Source organism: Ovis aries, chromosome 3 (genome assembly GCF_016772045.2).
Source record: "Ovis aries strain OAR_USU_Benz2616 breed Rambouillet chromosome 3, ARS-UI_Ramb_v3.0, whole genome shotgun sequence".
NCBI lineage: Eukaryota > Metazoa > Chordata > Mammalia > Artiodactyla > Bovidae > Ovis > Ovis aries.
This window is the reverse complement of record NC_056056.1, coordinates 45,474,593-45,487,933: the sequence shown is the minus strand read 5'-3', so window position 1 is coordinate 45,487,933 and position 13,341 is coordinate 45,474,593. Positions and strand designations below refer to the sequence as shown.

The 13,341-nt window shown below is 35.5% G+C and overlaps 1 protein-coding gene across 24 annotated transcripts in view; it reads left to right on the top strand.

Annotated features, from left to right (window-relative positions):
- The window catches only part of EHBP1 (EH domain binding protein 1), a 356,949-nt gene that overhangs the window by 76,793 nt on the left and 266,815 nt on the right, over positions 1 to 13,341 (top strand). For all 24 annotated transcript variants that reach the window (XM_060412059.1, XM_060412056.1, XM_060412046.1 and 21 more), the window contains exon 5: positions 2,058 to 2,111. In XM_060412059.1, the coding sequence (XP_060268042.1) occupies positions 2,058 to 2,111 (54 nt within the window). The remainder of the gene's footprint in view (positions 1 to 2,057; positions 2,112 to 13,341) is intronic.

The following is a 13,341-nucleotide window of genomic DNA, read 5'->3' as shown; positions in this document are numbered from 1 at the left end:
ATTGTGTCACACCATTACTTGGTCTCCAAAGTAGCACTATTTGGGTCCTAAATCTCTCATGAAAAAAATCCTTTAACCTATATTTACAGTAGTCATTCTCCATAAACCTTCACAAACCTGGGCAGGGCCAGGCTGGGAAAATAAGTACTAAGTAGAGTCCTCTACCTCTTTCTCCTTTCTACCATTTCCTGCCTGCCCCTGCCCATCACCACCAAATAAACTCCTTTTTGGCAGGTCTTTATGATATCTGTGTGGATTTACACTGTGTGAATTTGTCACATTTGCCTTAAGACAGCTCAGAATCAGCTAGTCACCATACTTTAAGGTAGAAAAATAAAAATGAAGTAATGAAGGAGTTTGAAATTTACCCCATAGGTTGTAGGGATCATTGAAAAACTCTTAGTTGGTACTTACATGGTCAGAACTGTGGTTTAGGAGAATTAATCTGCGTACAAGATTAATTGGAGAGCAAGAGAGACTGGGTGCTGCAGTTACTTTTATCTTGAAATAGCCTAGGCACAAAGTGATGAGGACCCAAACTCAGCTGTGGCCGTAGAAACTGAAGGTTAATAATAGACTGTAGTGGAATCAGTCATGCATAAGGAGCTTCCCTATGAGAAGCATGTGGTCCATGAGACACAGTAGGGGAATAGCATCTGTTTGCACATACGCTCACTCTCAGTACCTCCATCCCTCCCCCACCTCTAAAACATAAAGTTCAACTTGAATAAGTTAAATGCACTTACGATGCTACTCCACTGCTTTTCCTTTTATGTCTTAAAATCTGTTGCCTTTCACCTTTACTTATTGTAGTATCTGTGGAAATCCTGTGCAATCCCACCTAGCCTCAATGCTTCCTCACTTGTAAAGCTTTTCCTGTTCCTTCCTCTAAGAAATGTATTGTCTTCTAATCTCTAGTAAAACTATGTATTTCATTCATCATCTATGTATTTAGATTAGTTGTATTTGTCTTTGAAAGCAAGGACAACTATGTTTGAATCCGTATAACGCCTCTGTAATTCCTTATATAATAAGTAGCCAATAAATATTTGCCAAATACTTGGTTAAAGTGTGACTCATTTAGAAAAAAGCTGCATTTGGTTGTAGGATCTGTTACCCTTTCTCAGGCCTCTGGTGATGGAGGGCAGATGAGGGTATCATCGTCAGATCTGTCATTTTGTGTAGGTTATGAAGTTCTTTGCAGTACTTTGAAATTCCAGATGTTTATAATATGTAACCTCTGCATCAAGAAAACATTGCCTCAAGTAATGCTTTGAGTTCAAAATACTTAGAGGTATAAAAATTAGGATATCTGTATCTTAATAAATGAGCCTGGTGGGCTACAGTCCATGGGGTCACAGAATCAGACATGACTAAGAGACTGAACACTGCACACAAAGTGCTTCTTAATAGTTCATTCACCAAGTTATCTGTCCCTGGGTTTCTTTTTTAAATTAATTTTTATTGGGGTATAGATCATTTACAGTGTTGTGTTAGTTTCTGCTGTACAGCAGAGTGAATCAGTCATACATATACGTGAAGTCATTCTTTCAGATTCTGTTCCTATATAGACCATTACAGAGTATTGCGTAGAGCTACCTGTGCTTTTAGTTATCTATTTTATGTATAGTAGTGTGTGTATGTCAATCTCAGTCTCCCAATTTATCGCTCCCCTCTTTTTCCCCTTGGTAAGCATAAGTTTGTTTTCTACCTCTTTGATTCTCTTTCTATTTTGTAAATAGGTTCATTTGTACCACTTTTTAAAATTCCATGTATAACCTCTGTCATAAAATATTTTTATGGTTTCCTTTTGTCCTGTTTTATGCAATGATGGAAAATAATGATATGTATTAACCTAAGTAAGACAGAGAATTTATTAATAAAAATAATGTTTTAAATTTAGATAAATTATGAAAGTTTCTTAAAAGCAGGCCATTCTGCCCCTCCTTTTTTTAAAAGTTGATAAAAGCTAAAATCAAGGCTGTTTGTATTTTCCTGATTGAATTGACTGGATTAAAAAAAATGTATTTCAACTTTATATTTTGCTTTTGTTACAGGATCCTCATGCAGAGGAATTTGAAGATAAAGAGTGGACATTTGTCATAGAAAATGTAAGCTAATTGTAAATTCTGTCACTGTTCATATTTTTAACTATATACATTAAAAGGGGCATTTTGGTGGCAGAAGAAATTTTGCCTTATAAAAAATTAGTGATTTGTAGCTTTTAGAATTTTTTATGTGAAATAATAACCAGTGGAATTATTTGTGACCATTGAGTCAGCCAAAAATTTCCTTCAGGTTTTTCTGTAAGATGTTATGGAAAAACCCAAATGAACTTTTTGGCCAACCCAATATTTTTGTTAAAAACATAAAAGTAAAACTACTCATCGATACTGAATTATGTATATGCTCTGTGTATTCTGTTGGGAGTTTGAGGGAAAGGTCGTGTCTTATTCATCTTTTTATCTATTTAGCATCTGACATGGTGCTTCTCACATAACGTAAATGCTCTTTTAAACATTTGTTGAGTGAAATTATGAATGATCTTAGAAATATTTGAAAATGAAGTGTATGCTTTAACTCTTTGGGTTGAGGGATTCTCAAGTAGTACTTTAATAATCATTTTCAATTAGTTTGAATTTTATGATGGTGTCCCAGGTGACTTGTAGGAAGATAGTAGTTGTTTAATGAATGTTTATTAAATGGAGATTAGGGAAGACAGGCAACGAAACTATGTGTGAGTTCTGAAGTCTGAGAGACAGGTTGCAAGCCCTAGATTTTCCATTTATAAGCTCTGTGATTGTGGTAAGTTTCTTAACTTCTCAGCAATCAATTTATAGGGTTGTGATGATTAAATAATTTCAATGAATATTAGCTTTTATCATTGTCACTGACATCATTATCATGATCATTATTACAGTTGTAAAATATATTTGTAACAGTTTTATAACATGCTTTATAAAACAGCATGTTTTTCCTCTCTGTGAGTGATTTTGTTTTATATTTTAGTGGCAAAAGGAATCTCATACTTTTTTGAATAGTAGCTGGGCCATTTTTAGACACAAAGATCTGGGGAGCTTGGGAGGGAGGTCATGTCCAAACACAGTGGAAGGAGGTGGCTGGATGTCAAGCTAGTGTCATTGTGTGAACGGTTCACACGTTGTTAACAATTCTGAGTTTTCTGTAGTGATAGGTTTGAACACTATACTTGGAGTAAGATTAAGGTTTTGAAAACAAACAAACTTACATTTCTTGAAATTGGTTACAGCCTCAAAAATCTAGCTTTCATTGAGTTAAAATCTTCTCCCCAATGGATGGTTTTAACGGTTTTCAATTTTTATGGCTCTGTTGTATAGCTCTGTTAACTTGATGTACTAAAGAATTAGCCTGTTAACTTTGGGTTGTAACTAATGGTAGATGTAAACAATAGCTTTATATTTGTTTAGAAAGGTGTTCTTATTATACATCTGGTTAATCTTAGAATAGAGGCACGGCAGTTCTAAATTTCTGAGAAATAGATTATAAGCTGTTACTGAAAGATAGAAGTGTTAAAAAAAAAAAGCTGTATGCCACAGATTAGGTTTGGATGCAGAATACATTCAAATCTATAAAATTTTAGGAAAAATCTTTTGCATTCTGTGTTATATATTTCATAAAAATATTTTAAAAATCAGTAGAGAAATACTGGGCTTCCCTGGTAGCTCAGCTGGTGAAGAACCTGCCTGCAATGCAGGAGACCCCATTTCAGTTCCTGGGTTGGAAGATCCCCGGGAGAAGGGATAGGCTACCCACAGTATTCTTGGGCTTTCCTGGTGGCTCAGATGGTAAAGAATCTGCCTGTAATGCAGGAGATCTAGGTTCAATCCTTGGGTTGGGAAGATCCCCTGGAGGAGGGCTTGGCAACCCACTTCAGTGTTCTTGCCTGGAGAATCGCTATGGGCAGAGGAGCCTGGCAGGCTACAGTCCCTGGGATCACAAAGAGTTGGACACGACTAAGCAACTAAGCGCAGCACAAAAAAATGCTAAAATTAAGACAGTGAGATTTAAATGGATCATGAGATAAAAAGTTATATTTTCAATCATCCTTTCCATATTGGAGTATATGTTTCTTAAGTTGAAGAGTATGCTGCCAAGTCACTTCAGTCGTGTCCGACTCTGTGTGACCCCATAGATGGCAGCCTACCAGGCTCCCCCTTCCCTGGGATTCTCCAGGCAAGAACACTGGAGTGGGTTGCCATTTCCTTCTCCAATGAATGAAAGTGAAAAGTGAAAGGGAAGTCGCTCAGTCGTGTCTGACTCTTCGCGACCCCATGGACTGCAGCCTACCAGGCTCCTCCATCCATGGGATTCTCCAGGCAAGAGTACTGGAGTGGGGTGCCATTGCTTTCTCCAGTTGAAGAGTATATTTATATCCTTTTTTTGAAAAATATATATAAGCTCAGAAGCTTATTTAGCTGATTTCCCTATTTATAGCTAAAGTGATTGAAGAGGGGATGGCCATAGTAGGAAAATGGAAAATAAAATACATTAGCATTTCTTCTCTCCTAGTGTTTATTGCTAAATTAGATTCATAAAAATCTAATAAAAATAAATATAGGTGACTTTTAACTATTATTCATATTGTTTAAAAACTTTATAAAACCATCATTTTAATTGAACTGTTTACTGGAGATTAAATTTTCCTGTGTCATCAGAAAATTTTGGAATCCTTACTCTGAGTTGTGTTGCAGAGAGAACACTGCATTTGTAGAGTTTTCCAGGCATCTTTATGCTTTTTAATAGATGAAAGATTTTCTGACTTCTTACCATTCTGCCTCCTTATTTGAAAAAAAAAAAATGCATTTTCCTTTCTCCCATATCCTAGTGTAGAGAAGACATGAACTTTGGATTGGTTAGAGTTGTGTATAAATCCTGATGTGCCTTCAAAGCTGGTGACCTTGAGATTATTTTCCAGGGCTTATTTTCTTCATCTATAAAATGAAAGGTTTCTACTAAATCATCTTATAGGGATTTTCTAGGTCCATAACTTTGTTTCCATCAATAGGAATATTTTTATAAACTTTTTTGAATATTATCTCTTTATAGATCAGATTTTTTGTTTTCAAGTTCATGGGGAATGATATATTTAAAAGTTATCTAGCATGTCATTTCGGAGAAGGCAGTGGCACCCCACTCCAGTACTCTTGCCTGGAGAATCCCAGGGACAGGGGAGCCTGGTGGGCTGCCGTCTATGGGGGTCGCACAGAGTCGGACATGACTGAAGTGACTTAGCAGCAGCATGTCATTTTGGAATCAGTTAATAACTCCCTAATTTATATCTTTTTTTCTTTAAAAGTCAATTTTGGCATATATATTCAGTATTTTCTGTGTATTTTTGTTTCTGGAATGAATTGGGAGTATTATTGCAAGTTTCCTATTCTGAACTTTTTTAGCACAACAGTTCTTTCTCCCTACTCTTGTTGCTATAATAGTCATTTCCTATGCCAGATTAGAAAGAAAGAAAGAAAATTGAATTGTGGTTTCAACTCCCTTTTATGGAAAGGAAGATATTACCTTTTTTAGTATAAACCTAATTTCTCAGCTGTGGGTGTTAAAAAAACAAAAAACAAAAATTACCATATTTAAAGAGATGGTCAAAATTTAGGGGAATCTAGGTGCTGAAGAGCTAATCTGAAGTAAAGTAAAATTATTCAGCATGTGGGAGGAACACACAATTCCTCAGTTATTAGTCATAGTGACACTGTTAATGATAGTGTGGCGATAATAATGATGACTGCTAGGAACCTAGTGCAAGAAATAACAAATAGTTTATTAGATGAATATGATTTTTTTATTATTGACTTTTACCTGTTTTTACAGCAGTTTTTTTTTTTTTTAGAGACATTTATGGGATTTGACCTATTTGACTAGCATAATGTATATTTTTTAAGAGTTTAAACAGAAAAAGGTAAATATTAAATGTATCCATTATTTACGTACGTAGGTTAAAGTGACCAGACTTCTTAAGTATGGTGAAATTGTTTTACTCTTAATTCATGGGAAAAAGCATGAATGCTCACGTTGTGACTAAACTCTTTTAAAATGCATCAACTTAACGGAGAACATGACTAATTTACATACTTTAAGACAGCCATCATAAATAGTGAACTATTTAATGTGAAAGAAGGAGTTTATGTAATTAAACCTAAAACAAAACAAAAGAAAGTGGTATATTCTCACCTAGAAGATAGACTAGAATTGGGCATGTGTGTTATGTTCTGGAAAAACCTAGGTCAGTTTTCTGAGGTGCTAACAGGGCTCTTGCTTGGCAAAGTAAATTTAATAGGGGAGAAGTTCTATTCCGTTTATTTCTGTATCCTCTACAACTTTTTTTATATAACACCTTCTGTGCAGTAGGTGCTCCCTTTATGTTTGGTGAAGGAGTGAGTAAATAAATGAATGATCTAGTCAAACTCCTTAAAGGAGTATTCTTTTTAAGAGAAGAATTACAGTAGCATCCATTAACTATATTGAAGAAAAATTTAAAAAGTAGACTAGTGACAGTAAGATAGTATATGAAGGATCCGTATGTCATTACAGTAGAAACTCTTCTCGTCAATCTCTACTTAATTTACATGGATTACCTCATACTTTCCATTCGATCCATAAGACATCATAGTTTTAATCCCACGTGTGTCAACATGGTTAGTAGGCTACTCTCTGACCTACTTCTAGACACTCCTCTCCCAAGTGAGTTGTAAATTGTTTTTGGCCGTTTACAAGACCTCTTATAATGCTGTTGACCTGTTGTTGTAATTATTTAATTAGATATTTCCTAGGCCAGTGAACTATCAGTTTGAGGAATTATTTCATGAAAACTGTTAAAATGCTTTAGAAAGAGTTGATAGAAGTGAGTTGTTAAAAACTGCTATGAAATCTGGTATGGAAAAGCAGCTGAAACATTGGGGGAAAATTTATGAAAATCTGAAAGGGGTTTTGCATTCAGATATTCACCTTTTGTCCTTATATATTGCTTTCATTTAAAGGTGACTAAATTGCTTATATGTAGAATCTAGAAAAATGATACAGATGAACTCATTTGCAAAGCAGAAATAGAGACACAGATGTAGAGAACAAACTTATGGCTACCAAGGGGGGAAGAGGGATGTAGGATCAATTGGGAGTTGGGATTGACAAATATATATTATTGATACTATATATAAAATAGATAACTAAGGAGAACCTGAATGGTATGGATGTAACAGAAGCAGAAGATATTAAGAGATGGCAAAACAGAAGAACTATACAAAAAAGATCTTAATGACCCAGATAACCACGATGGTGTGATCACTCACCTAGAGCCAGACATCCTGGAATGTGAAGTCAAGTGGGCCTTAGAAAGCATCATTAAGAACAAAGCTAGTGGAGGAGATGGAATTCCAGATGAGCTATTTCAGATCCTAAAACATGATGCTGTGAAAAAGTACTGCACTCAATATACCAGCATATTTGGAAAACTCAGCAGTGGCCACAGGACTGGAAAAGGTCAGTTTTCATTCCAATCCCAAAGAAAAGCAATGCTAAAGAATGTTCAAACTACCACACAGTTGTGCTCATTTCACATGCTAGTAAAGTAGTGCTCAAAATCCTTCAAGCTAGGCTTCAACAGCGTGTGAACTGAGAACTTCCAGATATTCAAGCTGGATTTAGAAAAGGCAGAGGAGCCAGAAATCAAATTGCCAATATCCACTGGATCATAGAAAAAGCAAGGAAGCACCAGAAAAACATCTGCTTTGCTTCATTGACTATGCTAAAGCCTTTGACTGTATGGATCATAACAAACTAGAAAATTCTCCAAGAGATGGGAAGACCAGACCACCTTACTTGCCTTCTGAGAAACCTGTATGCAGGTCAAGAAGCAACAGTTAGAACCAGATTCAAAACAATGGACTGGTTCCAGTTTGGGAAGGAAGTACATCAAGGCTGTATATTGTCACCCTGCTTATTTAACTTACATGCAGATTACATCATGCAAAATGCCGGGCTGAAATCAGGATTGCGGGGCTGGAATCAAGCCGAAATCAAGATTGCTGGGAGAAATATCAATAACCTCAGATATGCAGATGACACCACCCTTAAGGCAGAAAGCAGAGAGGAATTAAAAAGCCTCTTGATGAAGGTGAAAGAGGAGAGTGAAAAGGTGGCTTAAAACTGAACATTCAAAAAGTGAAGATCACGGCATCTGGTTCCATCACTTCATGGCAGATAGATGCGGAAACAATGGAAACAGTAACAGACTTAATTTTCTTGGGCTCCAAAATCACTGTAGATGGTGACTGCAGCCATGAAATTAAAAAACGCTTGCTGCTTGGAAGAAAAGCAATGACAAAACTAGACAGCATTTAAAAAGCAAGGACATTACTTTGCCAACAAAGGTCCATCTAGTCAAAGCTATGGATTTCCAGTAGTCATGTATGGATGTGAGAGCTGGATAATAAAAACGACCAAGCACCGAAGAATGGATGCCTTTGAATTGTGGTGCTGGAGAAGACTCTTGAGAGTGCCTTGGACTGCAAGGAGATCAAACCAGTCAATCCTATAGGAAATCAATCCTGAATATTCATTGGAAGGACTGAAGCTGAAGCTGAAACTCCAGTATTTTGGCCACCTGATGCAAAGAGCTGACTCATCTGAAAAGACCCTGATGCTGGGAAAGATTGAAGGTGGGAGGAGAAGGGGATGACAGAGGATGAGATGGTTGGATGGTATCACCGACTTGATGGACATGAGTTTGAGTAAACTCTGGGAGATGGTGAAGGTCAGGGAGGCCTGGAGTGCTGTAGTCCATGGGGTCGCAAAGAGTTGGACACGACTGAGACACTGAACAATAGCAACAAGGAGAACCTACTCTGTAATGCAGGGATCTCTACTCAGTGCTCTGTGGTGACCTAATTGGGAAGGAAATCCAAAAAGAGTGTATATATGTATATGTATAGCTGATTCACTTTGCTGTACAGCAGAAACTATCAACATTGTAAAGCAACTATACTCTAATAAAAATTAATTAAAATAAGTGATTGAAAATACACTAATGATACATTACAACTGTTGATTATATGAGAAGATGGATGATCAACAAAGTTATACTCTTAAGACGAGGCCATGAAAACTGGTGAATGAAACACATTACTGCTGCTGCTGCTGCTGCTAAGTCGCTTCAGTCGTGTCCAACTCTGTGCGACCCCATAGACGGCAGCCCACCAGGCTCCCCTGTCCCTGAGATTCTCCAGGCAAGAACACTGGAGTGGGTTGCCATTTCCTTCTCCAATGCATGAAAAGTGAAAAGTGAAAGGGAAGTTGCTCAGTCGTGTCCAACTCTTCGCGACCCCATGGACTGCAGCCTACCAGGCTCCTCTGTCCATGAGATTTTGCAGGCAAGAGTACTGGAGTGGGGTGCCATTGCCTTCTCCATATTAATATGTATTAAACAAAGTGAAATGTTTGTGTATCAGTATTCATAACTTTTCCCTTTAATTGACCAATTCTCTGTGACATTCAGATCATTTAAGAGATATTCTACTATAAATATATACTAAGTCATTCTCATGGGATCTCTGTATACTCATCTATATGATTAAAAAATTGTTCTTAGAAATTTTCTTTTAAATCTAAATTCATGGTAAGTAGACATTACATTTTTCAGGCAATAGCAGTTCACTTTATTTGACGTCATCTTACAATATATCTCAAGCTTTCAAATAAATGAACCAGAATTCATTCATTCATTCAGTAGCCGTTAATTCACTGAGTATGTATTTTGTGCTGGATAGTGTTCTAGGTGCTGGAAATAGAGTAGTATATAAAGCAAAAAAAAATCTCTTGCTCATGGAGTTTGTGTTAATGTGTGTGTGAGAGAGAGAGAATGAAAACTGTGTAAAATATATACTGTGTTAGTATAAATATGTAATGTATGTTAAATATATGTTAATATATGTAGTATGTTAAATAAGTGCTAAAAAGAAAAAGCAAGGAAGAATAGAGATTCCACTTGTACTTGTTAAGTTAGTTTAAAAGGTATTTTTATAAGAGTTTATTAAATCAATATATTAAGGTTTGAGAAAGTTGAAAAATAACCTTGTGGCGCCATATAAACCTTTTCCTAGATTATAGCTCCCCTCAGTGGTGGATGAGGAAATTGACTCTGCTCTAAGAGAAACAGTTGTGTTCATGTAGCAGGGACCTGTTACAATATTGTGCTCTGCTTTATGTTTTAAATATGTTTCCATTATCACATACAGAAGACCTAGTGAATTTCAAAGGACTAACAGTTTGTCTTTTTCTCTTTTAAAGTTTGGATTTTTTCATGGTAAATTGTTGCAAGACTGAGAAGGCATGCTCCAAAGAGCATTCAGAAATGAAATTTTAATCTTTATTTTCTTTGCACTTTGTGTTATAACCCCACAATCAATAAAATATAAAGTTTTTGCTTAGTATAAAATATCCCAGTAAAACATAAAAGTCGCCAAAATATATTACCTTAACACATTTATTAGATCCTTACTGTATATCAGGTACTGTGTGAAATGCTATATGCACATTATCTCATTTACTCACTGTGGTAACCCTCTGAGTCAGATACTAATAACCTTATTTTACAGATAAAGAAAGTGAGTCTTAGAGAGGTTAAGTAATTTGCTTAAGGTTATATATCTAAGAAGCCAGGATTTTATCCAGTCTTGTCTTTCTCTGTGGCCTTTGTCCTAACTCCTTTGCAATAATGATTTCCCATAGTGGCAAAATGAAAATAAATAATTTGAAGTTGTAGAATCAAGAGAAGTTTTAAATCTACTTTCTTTAGTGATAAACTTGTAAAATATATATGTATTAGATTAGTAAATGTAGTCTTTAATTATTGTACATATTCAGTCTAAAAGTTATTGAGATTAATTACTTGACTGCTGTTAGATATTACAAAGTGAAAGTCCAGAATTGACCAGTCACCAGAATTCTGCATGTTTTTTCTCAAGGCAGCCTTCCTGCCTCTTTGTGTTGAGTTGAGATAATGCTGCCTTCATTTTATTTTTTCTTTTGTTTCTGGGCACAGAGAAGATTTCCCAGTTGTTTGCCAAGCTTTCTCTTTTGGACCAAAAAGCTACTTATACATAAGTCAAAACTTCAGAGGTGATTTTACCACTGCTAGCTTTGTGACCTTGAACAAGGTATTTAATCTTTTATAGCTTCAGTGTACTCAGGTATAAATGATAGTGTTAATATCTACTCTATAGGTTATTGAAGATTAGCAATAATGTATGTAAAGCAGTGAGCTCAGTAAAGAGGAGCTGTTTTCATAATGTTAATTTAGAGGACATAGAAAAATATAAAGGAAAGGAAGATAGGTTTCTAAATTTATTATTGTAGGATTTTATGTTTTCTACTCCTTTAGACCACGTATACTTCTTAGTAGTATCTAGACTTCACCATTATCTCAAAGGAATGACAAGGCAATTTATAAACTTCTCATTTGGATTAAACTTTAAAATATTTTCGTCTTTCTAAAGTTTTCAGATTTTGACTTCCAGCATCTTTCCCTTATAAATTTAATCCAAGGTTAAGAACCAGTTTGTTTTCTGCTACTTAACAAGTGCTGTGTTGTGCTTAGTCACTCAGTCATGTCCGACTCTTTTTGACCCCATGGACTGTAGCCCGCCAGGCTCCTCTGTCCGTGGGGATTCTCCAAGCAGGAATACTGAAGTGGGTTGCCATGCCCTCCTCCAGAGGATGTTCCCAACCCAGGGATCGAACTCAGGTCTCCTGCATTGCAGGCTCACATCTGAGCCACTAACAAGTGCTAGTTAGTTATTAATATCTACCTCTGGGCCTGATAGTCTATGTTAGTTACAATATGAATATACTTTAAAAATAGTTATAAATGAATTTTAAATTATCCTTTGTTATTTACAATTCCTTTCCCTTTTATTAGTGCACGTTATCAAGAATGGATACTACAAACAACATATTTCTGTTTTATCTACCATAATATAATAATGTTTATTCACCCAGGCAATTGACATTATGGGTTTTCTTCTTCTTTTTTTTTTTAATGTGAAACCATAACAGTTATATTTAGAAAAAATTTTTTCCTTCCTGGTGCTTTACATTATCCAACTAAAATCAGAACCGTTGTCTGCAAAATATATTCATAGGTCTTAGTTTTTAAAATCTAAATTTTTTATTCTTTATATTCTTTTTTTTTAATGAATTAAAAAATGCATACTGAGGAGAAGCGCCAATCTGGGATTAATTCATTCATTTATCCAGTCATTCTGCAAACTTTTAATATTCATGTTCTGTATGCCAAAATATTTTATTAATACTGAAATACAGAGTCAAGACATGCAGAATTTCATTGATTCTGAGATGAATATTTTTCCCTCACGTTTTAGCTTATTTGAAGTTGGAATCACCTTCTATTTCTGGTGTCCTACAGTTATAACTGGTAGTGTTTTTTTCTTTCTTATTGCTATATGAAATAATGATGAATCATTGAAAAACTAAAGACTTATTTGATAGAATAAAGTAAGCTGTCCTCCTAAAGTTTATAATCTAGTAAAGGTATCATATAGGTAAAGAAAGAAAGAGGAGAAAGAAAGATGGCAGAGTCTAGGAAGACTTACTGCAGGAAGTAGCTATGAAGCTTCATTTTTAAGGAAAAATGAGGTTATGCAAAAAAGACATTCAAAACAGAGTAAAGAAAGATCAGATAAAGGCAAGAGAGACACCTGTGAGTTTAGGTTAGTATCTATTCTTGATGAGATCATTGCAAAGAAGAGCTAAAGAACCCCAAGCCAACCAAAACAAAAATTGAGCCCCCCACTACAGAGCAGTAGACCTCTAGATTTTTATCTGTTAATCTAATAGATTTAATAATATGCATAGAGGTCAACTGGAAGTGCCAGGTCCTCCTTAGAGAAGATCTATGGGGTATTAATATGTGTTTTCTTGGGGCCACATATCTGGTCTTTTCTATTATTTCTACATATGACCAGTGAGAAGGACAATCTGAGTCCTCGGTGTCTTTTTAATTGCCATTTATTTGATCCTACTTCCAGAAGCCTTTTAAATGGATAGGATGGGATATTAATTCCAAGGAAGTACTATAAATGATCCTCAGTTTTATTTCTTCTATTGGATTGTGTTGAACAAGATTGCTTGCCCAACCAAACTTACCTGACAAGATTACACCAAGAATGAGATGATATAATAGCTCAAACAATACAATGCAAACAGTATAAAATTACATAGTTTTTGACTATATTAAATTTAAGTTTGTCTTCCTCTAAAATCAAGTTGGTATCTTGATCT